This window comes from Chanos chanos, chromosome 3 (assembly GCF_902362185.1).
Source record: "Chanos chanos chromosome 3, fChaCha1.1, whole genome shotgun sequence".
Taxonomy (NCBI): domain Eukaryota; kingdom Metazoa; phylum Chordata; class Actinopteri; order Gonorynchiformes; family Chanidae; genus Chanos; species Chanos chanos.
The window spans coordinates 46,732,776-46,756,235 of NC_044497.1; the positions used below are offsets into that span (position 1 = coordinate 46,732,776).

The 23,460-nt window shown below is 39.7% G+C and overlaps 1 protein-coding gene across 1 annotated transcript in view; it reads left to right on the forward strand.

The window, feature by feature from the left end:
* ccbe1 (collagen and calcium binding EGF domains 1) overlaps window positions 1-20,311 on the forward strand; it is a 35,918-nt gene extending 15,607 nt beyond the window's left edge. Inside the window, exons 3-11 of the mRNA XM_030767951.1 lie at window positions 9,154-9,206; window positions 10,050-10,184; window positions 11,188-11,325; window positions 12,663-12,769; window positions 14,397-14,505; window positions 14,997-15,136; window positions 17,556-17,591; window positions 18,895-18,930; window positions 20,051-20,311. Coding sequence (XP_030623811.1) covers window positions 9,154-9,206; window positions 10,050-10,184; window positions 11,188-11,325; window positions 12,663-12,769; window positions 14,397-14,505; window positions 14,997-15,136; window positions 17,556-17,591; window positions 18,895-18,930; window positions 20,051-20,311 — 1,015 coding nt within the window. The remainder of the gene's footprint in view (window positions 1-9,153; window positions 9,207-10,049; window positions 10,185-11,187; window positions 11,326-12,662; window positions 12,770-14,396; window positions 14,506-14,996; window positions 15,137-17,555; window positions 17,592-18,894; window positions 18,931-20,050) is intronic.
* The last annotated feature ends 3,149 nt before the right edge of the window (window positions 20,312-23,460 follow it).

Sequence of the window (23,460 nt, forward strand, 5' to 3'; positions counted from 1 at the left end):
TAACAGTCAACATAGCCAAACACATGTTGTGCTTGAAAGCCTGCGTGAAATATTTGCAGATTAAAATATTTTAAGCAAGGTTCCAGTCCATTTATTTCTCTATGAGTCTTGTTTTTTGCAAACAGGAAAACTATGATCTCAGGCAAAAATGGACAGGAAAAAAATAAAACTCTGGAAATGTGTCTCAGATGATCTAAAATGTTTTTAAACCTGTTTTAACAAAGTGTAACACCAAGCAAACGCGTCATAAGCTAGGTGTTGTTAGATCGGCAATAAAGTATAGCATAGTAATAGTATAGTATGGTAGTAATAAGATATCTCTATCTGAACAGATTTCAGTCAGCATTCAGGAATGGGACTGTCTGTTTTATCATTTAAATTGGATAGTTGAACTGCTTTAGCACAATAAATAAATAAATACATACATAAATAAATATGATCAGACCTTCTCGCATTAGAAGTCTGCAGTCTCACAAAGGCTTTCAGCCTATTAAGGAAGAGTATTACAACATATGGGAAGTTTTTGGATTGCACCCACTTACTCATCTGCAAGAAATGTACTGACGTGACAGAAAAACACACTCCAGAAATTCTGTAACTATGGAGATGCAGTAGAACTGTCAGTTGAATTCAGTAATGATGTTTGAATATTTTTTCCCCATAGACATCTCGGGCCAGGATTTGGTTAATTAAGAATAAGAGTACGACAGAATTGAATTTGAGGACAACCTTTTAAGGGTCAACTTGCGAACCCAAAGGATTTGTGTGCTTCAGAAATCACACAGAGTCTGATTTTCTTCTGCACATGTCAGCCTAATGTGTTGACAGATGGGTCTTTACCTTGGTCCGCCGTCTTTACCAGGCTCGTATCCAGAGTAATCCACCCACGCACTCACCTTTCAGTACACGCAACTTCTTTTAATGCTGAAACTGAGACAGTTACCCACTCTTTAGTGAGCACACAATAAACCCTGTCTGATACCCTAAGGCAGGCTTTTTGCCACCGCCAGAAAATGGACTCCCCCGTCTCATAAAAGACATGTAGGGGGTATAAGCACACAAAGAAAAAAACAGAGAGAGAGAGAGAGAGAAAAGGGGGCACATCTGGTCGCAGCGTGGAAGAATGTGAGAAATGTGTTGTGTTCTGTGCTTTGAGTCTAAAGTGCATTATGGAGATTCTCAGAGGCATTAGGGTATTAGATATGAAGTGGCCCTCTGCATCAAGCCCAAATTAGAACACTCAGGCCTCCTGCAGAGAAATGACAGCAGTTTGGCCAATCCCGACAGCACTTAGGACTCATTGAGGACGGTCTACTCTTACCCTGGGTATATCTCAACAGCACTACCAATTATGACCTATAGGGCTGTGAGTTTTCTCTCTCTCTCTCTCTCTCTCTCTCTCTCTCTCTCTATCTCTCTCTGTTGATCTCTTTTCTTTATCCTGCTCTCCATCTGTCTCTCCCTCCTCTCAAAAACCCCCAAACTCAAACATAGCCCCACGCTGAAGAAGACAGGCCTTAAATATGCTGAAATGTGGATGTTGATCTCCCAGTGCGTGTTTTACGGTGTCAAGCTGCAGTGATGCATATTAGGAAAATGAGACATGAAGATGAAGCACTTAATTTATGGAGAAAAATTTGACAGCAGTGTTCCGTGGCATAACAAGTCTATCCTCCTCAGAGCCAATTTACAGTCCATTAATCACCATCAAAAGTGCATATCTTCATATGAGTAGTTCTCCAATTACTGTAAGCTGTTAACTTTAATGAGCTTGTATCTTCAAAACAAGACTTAGTTTTAGTATCTGCACATGAGGTCAAAATAAATAAATTCATTGCGTGCTTTACGACTGGAACATTAAGGTTTAGTCCAAAGATAAAACAAAAGTTTTGCCTGTCATTAGGCATTACTGTTTTTACATGCTAAACCAACCGATAAACATAGCCCGTGCTGGCAATACTAGTCAGCACCTTTCAGGTCAGATGAATCCCAAAAGCCCATTCGTTTTATCTCAGTACAAAGAGCCCAAGTGTCGCAGCTGCAAAGTATATAATACACACATGTGCACAGGAAGGTAACAGAGACAGGTTGGACCTGCCCTCCTCAGACTCTCATAGACAGGGCAACCAAAAGGGAAATATCAGTATGGTACTCTCTGAGCTCGGTGACGGTCCTTGTTTTCGGGTTGGGGAGAGGGCACAAAAGATGAGTTATTGTTTTTGCATGTTGCCGTCACAGGCTGCATAAATAAACGGGTCCGAAGGGATGTGAGCTCAACGTGCTCACTCCACAGCTGTCCCAGACTCGCGTGACCCACACAGATTTATAAACCCCTCTGGAAGCAGTGCATGCTGGGAATGGAGGGGGGGGGGCACTCAGTGTCCATCGCATTACGGGGCCAGACAGGGAATTCAACTGAAGTAGATTGTGCTTTTTGTCTTAGCTAGTGCCGTCGGCTTGTTTTGCCTGTGCGTCTCTCTGCTCTTCTGCGCAATGAGCTGTTTTGTGTTGTGCATTGGTTTGAAGTGCCCTGTGTAATCGCTTCATGGATCCACTGTGGTCAGCAGCAAGTCTGTCTTTGATGTGCTGTTCTTGACAGCAATTTTTCTAGAGATGTGTTGTCCTGTGGAGTCTTGAGTGAGTGTTGTGTTGTAATGTACCATGCTGTTCTGTGTGTACTGTGCAGGTCATTTCTGAGTCATTAGAGGCTGTTCAGGAAGCACATGGTTACTCAGTCTCATATTAAAGGACACCATAGTGGTGTTTCCAACCTTTCTGACCACCATCTTTTATTCTGCCCCACAGAGTAACTGATCTGTGCACCTCTGTTCTTGTGCATGGCTACATGTTTAGCCATGCTCTGGCCAATGAATGTTTTAAAGGGTAATTATAGTGGGAGTCGTCTAGCAGGGGTGACCGGGGTCATGTTAATCTGCCTTTTCTCTGGGGATCCTCGTAATCTGATATAGATCAACAAGGGAAATTAAATAAGAGGAAAGTGCAGGTGCCACCATGCTTACAAATGACCTCAGACTGGCACTTCAGTCGTGTAGTGTATGTGTGTGTGTGTGTGTGTGTGTGCGCACGCGTGTGTGTGTGTGCGTGCGTGCGTGCGTGTGTACGTGTATTTGTGTGTATGTGTGTGCGCACGTGTGTGTGTAGTGAGTTTGTGCTTGTGAAACAGAATATGCCATCCAGGCAGAACACCTGTGTGTGTTTGTACCTCATCGTCTATGAATCTCTGCTAACTCTGGAACAGCCGACTCACAGCATCACCTTTCAATCCAAACACATAGTGAAGGAAACTATCAAGGTGTTTCCTCATAGTAATGAATGCTATACCACTTTGTCCACAAATGTGGACAAAATTTGTCACGGTTGTTAAATAAGACAAAAACTGCTTATGAGAACTCTAACACTTGTTCTTCCCCAAAGATCACCCATAGACAAACACTATGTCAGTTTATAGATCTCGTGTCAGTTGAAACACAAGCACCTGTGTGTACGGCAGTTTGGTCTCAACCTTCTGTAGCTTCAGTAAAAAGCCTCCAGAGTGCAGTGTGGATCAGTAACTTAGGACAGCACACAGACAGAGCTTTGCAAAATGAGGTAGCTTTTAGATTAATCATTGTGAAATATTGACTGGAGGTGTTGTGAACAGAGATTGGTCCTAATGTTGATCAGGGCAGAAGAAGTTCTTATCTACTTCTGTACTTCCCAACAGGCGCTGTGCAGCTGTGTTAAAGTGTCCCATTTTTTATAACAGCTTTTTTCTGGGAACAGCCTTTTTTAATTATCTCCCTCTTATAAGCTCTCCTCGTCTCTATCTTTTGAAGTCCCCCCCCGCCCTTTCTCTCTCTCTCTCTCTCTCTCTCGCTCCATTTCTCTCTCTCTCTAACAGTGATGTATCAGCAGCTCTCTCTAAACCACGGACAGATTTTGGTCAGAGGAGCCGTTATTTCTCTGGCTGAACAATTTGACCTTCTCTAATCCGTTTGAGCCTTGCGTTAAACCTCAAGAGACCTACACCACATCTGGGTTTCCCCAGTGCACAGTGCCCCATCAGACCTGGCTTTGTTCGATGCGTTCACTGTCGCCCACCATCAGCCTAAAGAGTGAACTCAGCAGTTCAGGGGTGAGGTCATCAGCTCAGCCTGGACTGGGTAGGACATTAACAGTGAAGATAAATGCACAGAGTGTTTCATGCAAAAATTCTGGCGCATGGAAAATGAGACACATGTATCAACTTCATACTACACTTTTCCCTCGGTTGGACAAAACGCATCAGCTCTCTCACATTACATCATCTCAGTTAGAGTAAAATATAAATGTACAAATTTATGTGTGTCACTCGTCTTTTTTTTTTGGCAGAGTAAGGATTGGATGAAGCATATTATTCAAACAGAGTAATTAGTTCTTTCAAATAATGTTTGTTTGCTGGTTAGCCTTCCTTTTAAAAATAGAGTGTACTGAAGTGCATGCGCATGCATTTGAGAGATTGCTCTGTCGCTATGCTCTCTATAATGGTAGAGACAGTTTGTTCTGAGGGGGAAAGGTCTGGGCTCTGTCAGAGTGGCAGGTCAGAACAGCTTTGACAAAGGTTACGCTGATATTGTGAGTGTCTCAGAGGCTCCGCATTCATTCATGTCACGTTATAAAATGCTTAAGTCATTGACCTTATCTGTAAAAAAAAAAGGGCCACTTTTTCAAAACACTTTTTAACCTATTTGTGTAATGCTGTTTTTTGTGACTTTGATTCTCATGTGAATGTCTGGCACAATAAAATAAAGTGGAGTGGCTGACTACATACTTAGTTTGTGGTGTGTGTTTCAGTCTGTGGTTTGTGCAGTGCGAGTGAATTTGTGTGTGATTATAAATTACTCTCTGTAATAGGCTTAATCTGACCTTTTTTTTCTACTGAGTGAACATATTCTTGGACCTAAGCCTGGCACTCCTTAGCTAGACCTGTTAATGGTTCGAAATGAGGGTTTCACATAGCATCTGTTGAAACCATATGCTGCCATATATTGTAAATAAAACTGCAAAATGCCATCATTAAAAACAGATTTGCTGTTTTGGAATTCTGCATAATGTGGTTTTATGACCGTAAGTGATAATATTACACAGAACAAATGTATGTATTCATTTCAAACACAACATAGTGTAACGTTGTAATAGACATAGATGGATGTTGAAGAGAAAGCGCCTCTGAAAGGTAGCAATATCTATAGAGTCACTCCCTAGCGTTCAAAGATTTCCACCTCTTCATGATTTTAGTTTCAGTCTGCCTCATAGGTTTGCTTTATCCAGAGGAAGCTGTTTCAAAAAAAAATTTCAGTGTTCAATGAAATGTCAAGACTCAAAAATGACCAAATTAAAGCTACCAATGGGACTGAAATTTGACTATAAACAGTGCAGCAAGTCAATAAATACATCTCCAAAAATATTTTCTGAAAATTGAAACCTAAACACAGACCCACAGGACAGCAGTGGATAGTCTTTCTCTCCTTTGCACTTTCTGTTGTGGTTTGTTTGTTTTGTTAGGGGCATTTTACGACCTGTTTATTTATTGAGGCTGTGTAATGCCATAAGTACACAGGGCCCCACAGGGATATGGCCGTGAGATTAAATAGTGACTCACAGCAAGACAGCCTCATTTCAACTCGCTCTGCCTCTCGGATGCATGTTTGTTTGTAGATCATTGTATGGACCTAAATGTACTCGTCATTTTCACGTGTCTATAGCTTTCATGCCACTGCGTGCGTTTGATTTTTTGGTTTTTGGAACGTGTGGACTAAAATACATTGGTAGCAGTCCGTAGCGTATATTTTTGCCAGTGTTTGTATGGAGTATCTGTTTCTGGCATATTTATGTGTTTTGAATGGATAGCGAGAGACCCTGAGATCTCCCAGGCCCGTGTGCGTGTGTGTGCGCGCGTGTGTGTCTGTGTGTGCGTGCGCGCATATCTGTATGTTCGGTGGGGGTAGCAGTGTGGGCGGGCAAGCATGTGAGAAAATCACATTCACCAAATCCTCACACATGCAAACCTATCAACACCACACACTCATGGCTATAGATTTGTGACTCTCTGGAGCTTACACATGCTTGAGCATGGACCATTCTCTTAGCCTCTGAGCTCTCTTATCTGTTTCTCACCATCACTCCCAGCAGTAGTGAATTAGCAGCTAGTGGGGTGCTGCAGTGCCTGCAGGGAATTTTTTTTTTTGCTTCTCCATTGCCAATCCAGTCCCCCTGACAGAGCCTGCTCAGATACTAAATTAAAACCAGTTTGAGACAGAGTCATCAGTGCAGTCTAGGAAAGTAAAGTGAAAAAGAAGACAGTGATGTCATAAAGGAATCAATGGAATCCTACATAGGAGCCAATAGAATGTTGAACTTCATTTAAATCAGTGCAAATTTCAGCTCCCAGTGTAGTGGTTCCTTCCAGGAGAGCATTAGAACTTTCTCTCCTGCTCTTCATAGGATATACTGTTAGGTTACAAGTAGTGCTGGAAGGCAGTGTCGTAAATCCGTAGATCAGCAGCAGGGGGGAAAAAAAACCATGGTTCTGACTTTTAAGGTGGTCCTTGAACACTCAGTTAGCTTTGATAAATAGTGAACAGTCTTGATGAATGGTTTTATGGGAATAAATGCAAGCACTAATCTGCTTGTGAGGTACAAAACATTAGTAGGGTGTAATTAAACAGTTCATCCATTTCACATGGATATAGCTTTAAATAACTGTGCCTTTTAAATGCTCATTTGTCGGTCGTTAAAGTTAACAGATGCACCCATTATTTGGAGGCAGAGTTGATGTAATTGAACTTAAAATGACCAAACAGGTGGCTTTCATTTAATGACTTCAAATACTATGTTTCACACCAAGCAAGTTTCATTAAGAGGTGATTAGTCTGCTCTAATTTCGGAGGGTGTTCTGTGTTTGTGCTTCTTTTCTTTGTGTGTGTGCACATGTGTGTGTGCTTACGTGTGTGCATGTGTGTGTGCTTTCAAATGCACCTGAATATCTCTTGCAGTCCCCAGAATGACTAAATAAGTGATATTTTGAAATTTTACTTTGATGATGAATAGTTTGCTTGTTCTCTGTGTAACCCACTGAAATAAATATAACTGTAGTTACATCAAGTGAGTGTATGGCAGTATTTTCAGCTGCTGATGCCAGTTTAGACTGCTGACTTGGGATACCAAATGAAAGAGGACTGTTTTTAGTGTTTAGTTTATATGTTGCTGTCAAATCCCAAACAATACAGACAGAAAAACAAAGACATAGTCTTGAATTGTGTCCTACATAGCCCTATTCAGAGAGACAAAAACTCTCAACAGCACCATCTAGGGTGTAATATGTTTATGGATGATGGATGTTAAACAAGCGTACAGTTTGTGGCTTGCGGGAGTTTAATGCATACATCAAACAAAACCCATAAAGATTTTCCTCTGTGTGTTAGACCACCAAAGAGGCCCCTTTTATTCAAACCATACAGAACTGGAGCCTGACACAACCATGCAACCTATTGCTTTTTTCTGTGGTTATAGAGTAGATATCTGGAAATGAATTAGCGGTTTGTATTTCATTGTCTTTGGTGTAGTTATAACTATTATATCATTGTTATTAACAAAGCCTGTGTCAGATCATGCTCTTGCTATAATTAAATTAAGGGGCATTCCGTGTGAAAATTGAACAATTTTACCATGGGGAAAGCTCAACTTGAGGAAGGATTGTTGTCATAAAAATTTTTCTAGAAGTTTTGATTATTTGTTTTAGGCAGAATTACTCCTGCTCTGTGTGTTGCACCCATATCTTTTTTAAATTTATGCCCTCTTACATATAATATTCCCATGCTAAAATTTTATTTTTGAAACTGCACCTGTTTTCTAGTATATTCTTGTTAACTTCTATTTATGTCATACACCTATTACAACTGGCTCTGATTTTGTGTAATAACTCATCATAATACTTGTTATAAAATAATATAATTAACCCTTGGCGTCACTTGCCACACTTTGTCAGTTTGGCATCCAGTCACTGCTAAGCTTTCAGGTTGAATTCTGACTTTACTTTACACTATGTCTCTTTGGCTCACGTGTGCTGGCGCCAAGCATTTGAGAGATTACCCAGAGTGCAGTGGCTCACTCCTGATGACAGGCATGTGTTGGCATCGGCTGTTGAACTCAGGATAGGGAGGGATGACATCTTGGGAAGGGAGGGAGAGACCCATGTTTACAAGAACTGTTCTTCATCAGAGGAGAGGAAGGGAGAGATGAAGACAGGAAAAATATCTAAGAATATCTAAGCCATATATATATATATATATATGTCAGTAGTGTGGACTTTTGTGAGAATAATTTAAGAAGTTGTATATTCTGTTTGTTATCTACACTAAAGAAAGGCAGTAGGAAATGCAAGATAGTAATGTTTTTAATCCTCTGAGTTCTCTTATGCAATATACTACAGTGCAGCTGTCCTCTCATTGCAGCCTCAGCAAAACCAAGGGGGAAAAAAAATCTCTTGACTGTTTTGATGAATGTTATACACAGCATTTCCAAATGTTTGTTGTTTTGCACAATTGCAGATTTGCACTATTCAGAGGTTGTACAGAGGATCTGTCTTTGTTGCTTTGATTACATAAAATTATGAATCTGATGAGTAATGTAGTTTGAAAAGACGTTTTTAAGATGAGTCCTCTTCAGAAATCACAGTGTTGTTGGGAAACATTTTGGGTAGGGGTATTAGATACATAGTGTTGAAATGAGTCATATCTGTTTTGAGTGAGGCAGTTAGTTGCAGCTAGGGAATGTGGAAAAATGAAAGAGTGTTCCGCACTGAGCAGCGACTGGTTATAATTTAACATGTTACCTTGGATGTGAAGAGGCCACAATAGGCCAAAATAACGCTCGGGGACCTGGCCATACACATCTGGCTGCGTTAAAGTGTAGACATGGATATCACATTATAGTAAATTATGATAATCGCAGAAACAGCAGAGAAGACTTGGTTATCAGTCACAATAAAGCTAAAGTTCTATTTATGACTTTGGAACCACTTCATATGCAACGTTTCTGACCTTCGCTTTAGTTTCGTAACTCAGAGAACTTAAATGTTTATGATTGTAATGTATACCTTTTTCATTTTTCCAGGAAGAAGTGTTGTGAGGGCTATAAGTTTGTGCTTGGACAGTGCATTCCTGAAGGTAGGGAGCTTTTTCTGCCCAATTTGGATGTCTTTCAGCTGAACCTGTTCCGATATTTTTGGAAGCCTTTTCCCATGTCCCATATGTGTCCTAAACAGAGTTGTAAAGAGTTTCTCTTGAAAAAAAATCTGTGTACACTGAAATTATGTGGTCTCAACTTTTAAGAACATCTTACAAAGGTTTCCAGTATTTCTGCAAATATAGCAATTATTTGATTGTTGTGGGATTTCTAGAGTTGTTTTTTTTTTTATCCCATATGTTTACACATGAATAAAAGACATACTTTTATGTCTTTGGATTATGGTTTCAAACCACCAGTTTGTTTTTACTCATAACTGTCAGATTCTGGAATTTGAATATCAGTATTATATCCCAAATCTTGCCAGTTGGTGCAGTGTTAAGCACAATAAAAACATTCACTCTGCTGATATATTCCAGAATGTTCACAGTGTGTTTCTGTATGACTGTACTGGTGTCCTTGCCTGCTCCTGTTGTGCTGATGAGAAATGCAAAGCTTTGTTGGAATGAGAAAACTTCCTTTCCCAGGCTCTGATACACTACCCCATGCTGCGCAGGTGTATGCATACCTCTTTTTGAAGTAAATTAGTGTTTAAAGTTTTGCTTAATGGCTGTTTAGACTATATATTTACTTTTTCAGAAACAATTTGCACAGGTTGCAAATTAAACCTCTAAATATTATAACTATATCAAAACCAAATTCTCATAAACATTTTTTTTACAGGCATGTAAAATTCATCATTTATAAAATGTTCCTCTAAACATGTTGTTTTGTGTTTCCGTGTGTGTGTGTGTGTGTGTTTCTGTGTTTGTGTGTGTGTGTAGATTATGATGTGTGTGCTGGTGCCCCCTGCGAGCAGCAGTGTACAGATCATTTTGGCCGTGTGGTGTGCACCTGTTATCCTGGTTATCGATATGACCGCGAACGCCATCGAAATCGTGAAAAACCCTACTGCTTGGGTGAGACTTAGAACAACTGTCTTAGCAACCCCATACTATCCCTCCTTATTCAAGAAAAATATAATGTAACACATGACTTTTCCATAACTTACTGTCCTGTTGGTGTTATTTGCACACAAATGGTTATCCATGAAATGTGAAAGTATTTAAGGAAAATAATGATTCATTGATCTGCCTTTGGCCTTAATGATTGTTAGAGCATTAAAAACACATTTTTGGCACTCATTGGTAAAAAGTTGGCTGTGTTATTATCTTTTCCTCCTCAAACCATTAGTAAAAATTAAGATTCATTAGAGACATCTTGGCCCAGCTTTAAATCTACATTCCAGTGGATCCAAATGTACTGGGTTGGTCACTGCTGTGTTTAGTTCAGACCATGCATACACAGTCTATGCTCTGTCATATGAGTTATTATCATGCTGAATTTGGCCCTATAAAGTTGGCACAGTATAGATACTGTAAAGGAGACAGGATCACTTAGAATATCTGTGTTGGACAAGTGGCACAAGTCCATCGAAGTGAATAGTTTGGTTGTCTATTATCACTGTGAAAACTTTTGAACAGATGATCCCTTTTTAGATTAAATCAAGTTCTGGACATACTGCCCTTTTTTAAAATAGTGATATGGTACATTTGTTGAAATTGTGTTTGGGTGAGCCAGCACAAGAGAGATTGCAGGAAGAAATGGAAGGTTGGACATTGTGAGATATATCGGAAATGTCTCCCACTATCTGTATATTAACACATATGCCAATCTGTTTTTACATCTCTGTGCTAGGTTTGAAAATGACTTCAATATCAATACTGAGTGTTTTTGTAGGAACTATAGCTGCCAAACTCTGAATCCACTATAACAGTATCGCGTTTTGTGAAGGAAGCAGAGCTTCATTTTAAATGCCAATCTCACAAAAGAACTCAGTAAGCCAACAGAGACGTCTTTGTGTTTTCTTTCTTTCACTCCCTCTTTTTCCCACTCACTCTTTCACTCTCTTCTTGCCTTTAGACATCGATGAATGTGCCAACAAAAACGAGACAGTCTGTTCACAGATCTGCGTCAATACTCCGGGAAGCTACAGGTGTGAGTGTGAGAAGGGTTTCTTCTTGGAGGACGACGGGAGAACATGCACTCAGGGTCAAAAACGTGAGTTTACACCCAGGCCTGAACCCCTTTCTCTGCTCCATTAAAGCCTCTGGATAAACTTGTGCCTAAAAAGTCTGGCAGATGAGGCAAGAATCAACTGTGAGATTTGGCTAAGTACGCCTGGTAATCATTACACCTTCCATCCCAATGCTTGTCATAATAATCTTCTCACTGGCTGAATGCTGCCCCCTCCCCCATACGCCTGTTCGGTCCAACGAACATTCCGAACTGGACCACGGAAAAACCAGCTGCCCCAGATTTTGGTCTAAATGAAGCAGTCAGAGTTTGCGATTTGCTGCTTCCTCCCAAGAGCTTGTCTTCCATCATTCATACTGTCATACTGAAGCGCTTTAGAATAAAATGCCGTGAAACACATTGATTGTTTAGTATTTTTCCAAATAAAAATTGCTTGAACAGTCCCTAAAGACCATTTATCAGGCTTTGTGGCCGCACACACTTGTGCTGATGATGTCAGTACATTTTGGGGCTGAATCATAGCTCGTTTGTGCCCCAAACTCTCCCCTTTCTGTTATTTCAGTATTTTATATGCGCCCCTCAGTTCCTCTGAGAACAGCTTCAGTATTTTGGCAGTTTTTGGACTGAAGGCCTACCAACCTCAGAATGCTTCCCATACTTATGATCTCTTGGTGATCCAGTCTTGAATCAAACTCTTTGAAATATAAAGCTTTCACACATCTTTCAGTAAGTGCTCCTAAGATCAGACATAGTTCATACCACCTACTCTTACAGACTGACACATTAACAAGTCTGGCTTCCTACTCCCTTGTAGGAAGTCTGCTGACCCATCCCATTGGGTCTCAGGTAATGACTCAGAGTAGCCTGTTAGCATCTGTCAGCTTTGCCACTCATTCTCCCTCAGGGCATGTAAGTCTCCCATATGTTATTTCCTCTGAGCGGGTCAGTGAAAATGCATGAGGCAGCAGTGCGCCCGCATGATCAACTATGAGTTACCACGTTCCAGACGTCACAGAGCACAAAAACAGAAGTGACCACAAGACAGATCTGATGAAGAAATGTGTGTTAGTAATCAATGCAGGTTTTGGGAGGGGGCAGGAAAAGCAAACTACAATCCCTTTTTTTTCTTTTTCTTTTTCTTTTTTTTTTTTAGCAGATAAGGATATTATCAGTGAAAGATTTGGAAATAAGTGATGTATCTATTGCAATATTACACAGGCACCTATTTTAACAGCACCTGTTTTATCTGCCTGAACTCTTACATGCTTGTTATTGCTTAGCAAACAGGATTTGATTGTGTCACATCACTGGAATCTCTCAGTACTCAGTGAAATGTTGTTGTCCGGGCCTTTTCCTGACAGCTCCACTCTTTGAGAAGTCTGATAATGTGATGAAGGCTGGGACATGCTCTGCTACGTGTGAAGACTTCCATCAGATTAAGATGACTGTACTTCAGCTTAAACAAAAGGTAATGGTATCGACCCGGCTTTACACTCAGTGAGAGTACAAACCTCAGTATCAACACTATGTCATCTTTGATTTTTGTCAGCAAAATAGAAAAATACACGTATACAAAAATGGGGACCCACAAGTTTCCGCAGTCAAAAACACCCATGATACCTTTAATCAAACTTACTGTTAAATACAGTTATATCATCATTCAAATAGCTCGGTGTGCAAACCTGCCTATGTAGCAGGAATAAGCCTGACTCAAACTATAAAGGTCCGTTGGGATGCTTTAGTGAGTTTATAGTATAGTAAAAATGATTGAAACAACCTTGAATAGCTCAGTTGGTTGGTGGTGTGACTTATGTGTGTCCTTGCAGAGTAGCGGTACATCAGGATAAACTAAGCAGTGTGGAACATGGACTGGGGTAGAGTTCCAGGCAGAAACAGTCAAACCCAATTTGAACAGTCCTCTGTCAGCAAGCCTACTCAACACCCTGTGTGTTAAAAGTGATATATGACTCAGCTGTGTGGTCGCTCGTAGGCAGAGGTGGGCTGAAAACAAGAAAGAAAGAAAGGCAGAAAGAAAGAAAATGAAATAGAAAAGTGAAGAAAGAAAAGTGAAATACTTCTCATGAAAGAAAACACGATAATAAGATAAAATAAGTTGTAGTACTCAGTGTACTGACTTTGTGTTTTGCTTCACTCCAATGGTAGCATTTAGATTGATCTGAAGATTTGCAATAGGCTTGAAAAAGACACTTGGATAACAAGAGAATGATTATTAGTTTGGAAGCTATGCAAAAGAAATGTCAATTAAGAAACTCTCCTCCTTCCACACGTCACCAAAACATCTGTAAAACCATTTTTAAGGTCCGTTACCACTTATGCCGCTGCACGTCACAAATGACTTTAGTGAAAATTTCAAATTCAAATGAACAGAAATGGAGACAAATCATGGTAAAATTGTGTGTGATCACACCTTTGCACTGACATTCATATGGATTTATGAGTCACGCTTAAGGCCTGAGGTCAGCTGTTATACATGGATGTCCATATGTTGTGCTCTGGCACTGAGACACAGAGGTCAACAGGTAATGAATACCTTCAGTTCCCCCCACAGACCCCTCTGCCTTTTGAAGTGGAGCGAATGGCTGAGAGTGACCGCTGTAAAAATGGAAAGAGATCTCTGACAATGCGTCTGCATTATTCAGAAAGATTTCCTGTTTTTGTGGCTCCCAAGTTCACAGATGTTAGAGCTTATGGATCATCTTACATGCCAGGAGGGCGTTTGTTTTCCCCGTGTACTTTGTTGCTGTAAAATACCTCATGAATTTGTCATGTTGTCTTGCCTGGTAATTCATTCCTGAACATCTACAGCAATAGCCAACTGTGTAATGTCAATAGTCCCTTTGACACGTTTCTGATGTTTGGACATTATCCCTGCAATTGTAATTGTGATTTAGCCCTCAAAAAGATCTGGAGTCCACCAAGCAGCAGATGCTCCAGCACAAAACTCAAGAGAGTTTGTGAGGCACAAGTGTTCAAGTCAGCCCAACAAAACCCTAGAAGAGGCAACTTTGACATTGATAGAAGTTGACATGAAGGTATTTTTTTATGGAACTGACTTCAAATCTTTAATTCTTTAGATAGCCATGTTACCAAGCAATGCTGACACCAGCAAGCAGATGACCAAGGAGAAGGTGCTGACATCACACTCTTTTCTGCCTGGACCTCCAGGCCAACCCGGGCCTCCTGGTGAGCCTCAGGAAGATGACATTCGGTTGTTTAGTTTACACATGCTTCTCTTATTATTGCTATTTGGTAAATGTGTTGCTGATTCAACACTCATAGCCAAAGTTCATTCCCAACTTAGCTGGAGACATCCATTTAAGCACCTGATTATCATTTCATGTTGTATTCAACTCTGTTGAACATTTGCATTCCTGACTGGACCGAACCACTGAACCACCTCACTCTGCTTTCTCTTATTTATCCATTAGTCAGTGCTGAATGAATAAAATCAAATATCAAACTCTCATTAGCCTGAGTCTCCAAGTATGGCATCAGTGACTAATCTCAGGTTGCCATCCACCCAACTGGATTTATATACATACCACTGTCATTTCTTCAGTGTCTTTCAGTGTGTCTAACTTTCTGTTTTGGCTTTCTCTCACTAATGTGCTCTCTCTCTCTCTCTCTCTCTATCTCTCTCTCTCTCTCTCTCTCTCTCTCTCTTTCTCATTCAGGGGTTCCAGGGCCTAAAGGTTCTCCTGGACCCCCAGGAATGATTGGTCCTCCAGGACAGCCTGGGCCCCGGGGTCTAATGGGGCCAATGGGACCCTCACCAGATTTATCCCACATCAAACAGGGTCGTCGTGGACCTGTGGTAAGCACTATTTCCGAGTCACATACTGTAGCTAGCCAGTCATGACAGCCATATCTCTATCCCATACAGTAATCAGGCAATAGTAAGGATCAATATGAAATCCAGAGGTGACCACCCATATTCACATGCTGTACATTGTTTCCCCATAGTGTATCTCGGTTAGAACATATCGTTACACACTAAAATATGGTGAAAATGGCTAATGATAAAGAGACTAACATAGTCTGATCACATTTTTGACACAGAGACAAATACTTGCCCAAAAGTAGTTCAAAAATTGTATACAAATGGTGTTCAAGTGTCCCCAATCTATACATACCTATGTAGTCACGGGTCACACAGTTGTAGTAGGACCTACATGTGATTAGCGGCTGCTTTGTTTAAACACAGTTCTTTGATAAATCAAGTGAAAGGCTTACTTCATCTTCTCTGTATTTATATGTGGGCCAGCAGACACAGTGAGCCGTGCAGATGTAGTCATTTAATTCTTAGACACACTGATGTTAACCTCACTAGGCTAATCACCAGGTATATCATTTAGACACAAATGTGTAATCTCCCTCAGGAAACATTATTGAAGTTCATGTCCATGACTGTTAGGAGGTTTTGAGTATACTCAATGTTTATTTTACATGGAGGAAGTGTCAAAACAGGTTTGTTTAATCTATATCAGATGAATGTTTTTATTCTAAGATCAAATCTATTTATTAAGTATCTAGTGACTGACCAAAACAGAAAAAAAAAATCTTAGGCTTATCTCTCGTGCTTTGACAAAATGTATTTTCGTACATCAAAAATATTTTCTTTATGAGATTAAAAATGGACAAGATAATAAACACCCCCCACATGCACAACCACAAAAATCATGAAAGTCAGGGAAATAATTTTTGGACTTCCTCCTTAATTCTAAATCAATTACTTAGGGTAATAGAATCACATTAGCGTGTAGTTTTTGAAAAAGGAGGTTAACCCCCCCCCACCCCGTTATGATCAGCGGGGCCTCGGGAACAGAGTGCGGCTTAGTTGTCAGACTGTGCCCCAGTAGAGTCACCTCTGCCTGGGCTTGCGCAGGGACACGTGTCCTGGGTGTGACCTCATCAGCTGGGTGACCTGCAGGATCTCTGGTGGGCCTGGGATGGAGCTGCAGCTGCACAGGGAGAGAAAAACTGGGACAGTAACTCAGGACCTTCCATCAGTCCCTTTCTTTTATGTGTGTGTATGTGTGTGCGTGTGTGTGTGTGTGCGTGTGTGAGAGAGAGAGAAAGAGAGCATTTAGGTGTTTCCTTTTTATTTTTCTAAAATGTTTCTCAGAATCTCTTTTTCTCCACCAATTTTAGTTCTTTCACTCATTCTCTCTCTCTTCTCATCCTTGCCTGTGTTATTTCATCTTTGTTTGATGTACCTCCCATAGCAGACTTGGTAGTAAGCCAAGTGACCCCATTGCCACCAGTCACAATGCTTTCAAAGTCCTTTGTGTGTGTGTGTGTGTGAATCTGTGTGTGTGTGTGACTCTGTGTGTGTGATGATAGATGATAATGGGGATAGCAGGGAAAACACTGAAGGTATTACCATTCATTTAATGTTTTCTTTGGCCTGTTCAACTGGAGAAGTCCAGTAGAGTCCAGCAGTTAACTTGTCTGTTTGTGCCAGCCTTGTGCTTTTAATGTGTTGCTCCTGAACACAAGAGTGTGTGATGTCCCAGAGGAAAAACACATATGTGTTGAAGCTGAGCTGTATGATAATTTATGGATGCTAGATGCAGAAACATTAAACCCTCAACACTTCTGATTTATGCCTTTCAGCATTGTTATATAGTATATTGTGTATGGTTTGATGTATTGATCTTTTGCATTTTGCAAAGGTTGTGCTTTTACTGTTTCTCACTGATTAATTAACTAAAAGTGTGTGTTGTGTATTCTGCATGGTAATTTGTATGCAGTGTATATGTGTGAGAGAAAGCACATTATGAAACGATGTGTATTTGAGAGTGTACATTATGCATTGTTCTTGTGACTGTTGTCGAACAAGCCAAAATGTGTCCCTGTGCCTTATTGCTGTGCCTTCTGAGGTATGCAGCATACTAATGTTTTTAAAAAATTTCAAACATACTGTGTATAGTTACTAATTCTGACAAATGATATGTTAATGTGATTTTGAGTAGTAGAGAAACATGTAAGGTGATCGGGTATTTGATGTGGTTTTGACTGGTAAAGAAATATGTGAGGTGAATGAATATTTGGCGTTTGAAGCCATCACAGTCCTTGAATTTTTCTTCCTGTTCAGAAAAACCAATCCAGAATATTTTAACTTGTGACACTTTGTTATTTGGAGATATGAAGTGTTCTACAAGTTGTTTGTCAGGCTGGAATGCAGTTCTCCGACATGTCATTTTTGAAATGGTGTTTTTCTGTCTGTGCAGGGTCCTCCTGGTGCTCCTGGCAGAAATGGTATGAAGGTATGTTAAGGACTTCTTTTGCCCCCCCCCTTCCATTTCTCCCAAGTCCCACGCTTTGCCTGGGACTGTTTTCTGTCAGTGGAATGTAAATATTTTGAAAAGTTGGATAGGGATAATTAAAAATCTTCAATGAAATCAACCCCAGGGACAGAATGATCTAAAGGATTAATCAAATTACTATTCAGCGAATGGCGAACTCACTGTGTTGTTGTATTATAAATTTAGCTACGCAGAAAGCATGTTGCTATTCTAAGTATGTTTACTCGTGTAAGTGTTTCACTTTCGATAGTCTTTAAGATTATATCTGCAAAGGAGAAACTGTTCTTGAACGAGATGTCATCTCAACTTCAGTTAAGTGCATAACGTACAGATGTAGTTCTAAGATGTAACATGCACAAATTTGGAAGTCACAACAAGTTAGACTGCGGTGGTCCGCCTTGCTGCAGAGCCATGAATAAAACATTTAAGTGAGCTTTCTCAGGATGTCCTGCAGCTTTGCTTTTGCTTATTGAAGTGTTAAACATTATTTCCTGTCATATAAGGATCACCATGCTTTCAGATATTGAGGTTAATGTTCTACATGTTTGTTCTAATTTCATTTTAAGCAGCGTCTGAGTGCAGAGCACTTCAGGGATATATTAAGAATGATATTTCAGAATGAGATATGACTCTAAAATATCATAGTCTTGAACCCCAGTGCCAGAGACCAGGTTTTTTTATGAGTGCGCTCTCCAAAAGACTGTTTAGTTAGATTACAATTTGCATTAGAATCGGCTTAAGGTTAAACCTCGTTGTCTGTGTGTCTTCGGTACATGTTTGTGTGGAGAGCTTTTATGTTATGTTTTTCAGTTTCTCAGCCACAAATCAAGAACAGCTGGCATAACTTGCTACCTTTGTATGAACCCCACAAACCCTCTATAATGCTGCTAGCCTTGTCATGTGGCATGTCTGGTACCTTGCACAATTCCTCAGACTAAATGAGCTATATATGTTGAAGACTAGTGGTCCACATTAACTTTCTTAAGATAACATTTATACAAACTAGTCTGTTTAAATCAAGCCCATCTGGTTTAATAATACAGGTCAGTTACAATGTAAAGAGTCTAATTTTTCGATTGTGGTACATCTAGCAGTGGAAGAAGTTGAAGGTCGAAAGAAAGTATAAGTTTCCACAAAAGCCCACTTTATTTTTTCACTTGTTCTCTTGTTACGAAGAGATATCCCATAATAATTGTACCGTAGGAGCTCTCAGGGCTTCTTCACTGTAATCCTGCTAACCCAAATATTTGTTTGGATCCTCCAGGGGGAGAGAGGAGTTCCTGGACTTCCCGGACCTCCAGTAAGAGAGCCCTTATCATGCCACTGCTCATGATGTATCTGTTAACTGTCCTTACGCATGTAGACATATATACACATGCACACACACACACACACACACACACAAACACATATACACACATGTGCATGTATACACAGAGAAGCACACTCACATAATCATGAAACTCTGTCTGGCATGATAGCGTAGTAGTTGATGTGACTTTGTTCCTCATTTTGATAACTATGACTTAAAGACAGTAGATGGTATCTACAGTGGGTTGAATACTGTCAGTAGTGCTTAGCACAAGCTTTGTGATTGAGATCACATTACTCCTATCAAGGGTGGATTCTACAGAGCTCTGATATGACAGTACATGTCTTCCTTTGAATCGTGATGGCTGTGAAGTCCTCAGTGAGCTACAGGCTTCCTGCTGTGAGACATTAGTGTTCAGCTCAGTGTCTGTCAGGGCACTAATGCTCGTACTGAACAAGTTCACATCCACCGCTGTGATCCAGTGTTAGCCTCAGCCACACAGCGCAGCACCCTGCCCGACCCAGACCTCGCCGCCAGCTTTTTCTCATTAGTCTTCCAGGATGTTTTGAATTTCCATGCTCAACCCCAGACACACACATTTGTAAGAGCAGGGAGGAGTGGTGACAGGACAGATTTGCTACGGGGAGCCTTTAGAGGTCAAAGGTTGCTGAACACCTCCCTGTGTCCAACACAGTTGAGATTATCAAGAGTAGTGTGGGGTAGAGGAGCAAATCTCGAGGACGTATTTGACGTCTGGAATGATATAAATATTGTCTGTGTGGTGGGTCTTCATATATACTACTGTAGGATAGAGTAACATTCACACACAAATACTAATGTAGGTCTATTTATATTGCACAGTCAAAACAATGTTCATTTATCCCAGGGTATAACATGGACTGAACTGAAATCCAGTTAATTCATTGTAGAGCTCTTTTGGTTTTCAAATTATTTTTCATTTAATAAGTATCAGCAAAGTCTTTTACCTCAATTAGGGGGACATATGTGTTATTTCAAAAGCATGTTGAAATCTTTGCTAAGTTGTGTACATACTAAACAAAACCTTTTTTTTTTTTAATACAAAAATATGCTTGTGTGTCTGTCCCAGGGCCCTCCAGGATCTTTTGATTTTTTGTTGCTGTTGATGGCAGATATTCGTAATGATATAGCAGAGCTTCAAAGTAAAGTGTTTGGGAAGCAGATGCATTCACCTGGTGAGGACTTCCCTTTGGCTCCAGACAGTTGGAGGGACAGTCAGGATGTCTTAGACTCTGGGTCAGGAGAGGACTACAGATTCCAGCCTCCTCACAAAGGAAACAGGAAGAGGAAATCATCCCAGGCTGTAGGTGAAACTGACTGGACAATTTGAGACTGGGATAAGTGTGTGCTCATATTGAGATGGAAGAACTGGGGAAAAACATAACTGAAAATGATGCTCTGGTGCTGTAAATAATCAAATTATTTTTTATTTAACAACATACTCTTTGGAAAAAATGTATGGTCATAATGTATTTCTTTGTATGAAATTTTTATTTTTGTAAAATAAAAAAAATGTATATATTTTCCAGAAAAGTCATCAATATATTTATAAACATGTCTGTACCAGGAATGTAAGGGTATTTATCAGACACGTACCCTGCACACACACACTCACACACACACACTCACACATACACATACATACTGTCTTTATGTTTGGATCAAGACGGAGTTTTTTCTTTAGTTGCTCCGGTTTCCTTATTTATTTTTGTGTTTTTGGTATAATATGATTTAACAACTTTCACTTAATTCTCAATTGAAAGGTATCCATAGTAGTGATTTGGTCAGACACTGAGTATCCGATCTGCTTTAAGCTTCGCTGCTGTAGCATACAGGCTTACTCTGGAAGGCAGGTTATCAGGAGGATACGTATTAACTCGCTGCATCTGGAAGAACTCCAAAAATTAAAAAAAAAAAAACATTTCTGCAAAGATGAAACTTTTGCACACAGCACTGATAAATGCTTGTCACAAGACATAAAAATGACCATAATATACGTGTTTTTGCTCTTCCATAAATCTGAATTTAATAAATCCATCTGGACAGAATAATGAAGCATGAATAATAGCTTATTAAAAATATACTCGCTGCTTTCTGATGTAAGGGCTGGAACAGTGTTAAGAGCTGATGATCTTTGAAATGAAGGGCGCGGTGTGTCAGGATGGTCCTCTGAGTGCAACCCTTCTTTCACTCCCTTCCTTGTGCTTTCTCCCTTTCTTTCTCTCTCTCTCTCTCTCTCTCTACCCTGTTAATCAGAACTATGGAATGATGAAATTCCCATTCGACCAAGCCCAGATCAAAGACGTTTACAGATACACCCACCATTCATCGTGCTTTTAGTTTGTTTATGTTATTACCATGGATGGGCATGTCAGGGAGGGCTTCAGGATCATTTCACAAAAGTCTAATGGTGATTCATTCTTCTTCAACTCTATTTCGTATGGTAGCAATGGTAAATATCCATCAGTCCACAGATTTGGCCTAAGGCTTTAACATTCATTACAGAACGCCTGCGCTATGCATCGCAATTTTTAGCTCATGCAAAATCAGTAAAAAAAAAACAAAAAACACGTGACTAGTTATTGTGTTTGGCATGTATCCTACCAATCGTAGCTCCGAATTTTGTTATTACAAGTGCTAATAATTTAAAAATGAGCTTCAGTAATCAGGACCAGAAAACATCTATGTTTTTTTTTATCTATCACAATAGAATGTGCGTTATGTCATGGACTCTGCCACAGTAAGAAGTATTGTGTCGGAGCTGTCCATATATCTTTGCAGGCCAGCATTAGTAACCCAGCAGTATCTAATTTTGCCATCTGAGGATCGTAAATCACAGCTAACCAAACACACTTGCCCAATTTCTCACCCACAGTGGACAGAGGTTAGACAAAGTATAATCTTTCTAACATGTGCAGAGAACAGGGGTTAATCTGGACATTAAAAGGGAAGCTTTTCAGCATCACACCCTTAATTCTGATATGTTCCCCCACCCCTGACTCCCTTACCCCTGTATTTCATGCCTAAATTGTTCTGATCCCTGTGAGGGAACTTCAGTAATGGCCCGTGAAAAGAGGCTGTCTAAAGTTAGCAGCCAACAATGACTCGCTGTTAACCCTGCAGGCCTATTAAACATGGAATTCATCAAAACATTATTTCCCACAGATAAAGGAAAAACATACCCTGCAAACAGTTAACGTAAGGGAAAGATAACATTTTTATTTAATGAAATCAAAATATTTATACTCATTTTCAGTGTGGTACATAATACCCACTCTCATTATTTTATATTTAAATGTGATTTTTATAAGGAAAATGTAAGGGAAATCATGTGACAGGTTATAAATTATGTTCTGGTGTTCAGCTGAGGGAGTCAAGAGCAAATTAGAATTCATCAACAATATGTGGTGCTATTGCATTTTATAGAGTTTTATAGCTCTAATGTCTAAGCTGTCTTACAACTAATTCACCACAGTCCCAACCTGTACAAGAGCTATGGCAAAAAACTTTGCATATTATCTATGTGGTTATATTCTCTTTTTTCAGACCTCTGTCATTTCTTCTGAGGACAAATTAGTCTTATGTAGCAATATCTAAGTTCTTCAAGAAGGCCATTAGAAGTCATTTCATTTTTGCTAGTGTTTCTGCTTTTCTACTTCTCCCATTTCATAAATTTAAAATATGCCTGAAAAAATGAAATTAGGTGGTTTTTGTTTGTTTTGTTTTGTTTTGTTTTTTTAAGTATGTCTTACTTTATTCGAGCATGTCTGGGTTCATTTTTATAATGCTTTATTTTGTGTGTTTTAAAGGTGTTGAACAATTTGTGGTTGAACATTTTTGTCTCTAGTTTGTCACTAGTTTAAAATTTAAAAATGTTGTGACAAGTATCAGCATTCTTTTCTATAACGTTCCTCAGTCATTCAAAAAAAGTCCACAAGATGGCAGCAAATGTCTGTAACTTCTCCTCTATTTGACAACAGTTTGGCCCCAGTGAACAGAGAATTCAAATGAATTCAATTCAACCTGCATCTAATTTGAAATATTAAGTCATGGTACAGAAACTAAAGCAGATACATTGTGGTGAACTTCAACTGAATAAAAGATAGATGAATGAGAACATTCTGTATGCCATGTTCTATCTGAGTGAGAACATGGAACAATGCACCAGATAAAACCCTCAAAAGTGGAAAAAAAAAATCAGAAAGCAAAAGGATATGTAAAGATATGCAAACTGACTGACAAATACAGCAATTTATGCCTATATTTTGCCTGGAAACATGATAGATGAAGATCTTCATGTATCAACAGCATGCAAATGTGAAGACGCACGTATAAACACATGTTACCAAGGAGATTTTTAAAAAAAAAAAAAAAAAAGAAAGAAATCAACCCCGTTGTTAACACTGTGTCTGGATACCAATTATAACTTTTACAAGTAAAAAACTATCTTAGTGAAAATTAAATTTATTTCCCCACTGT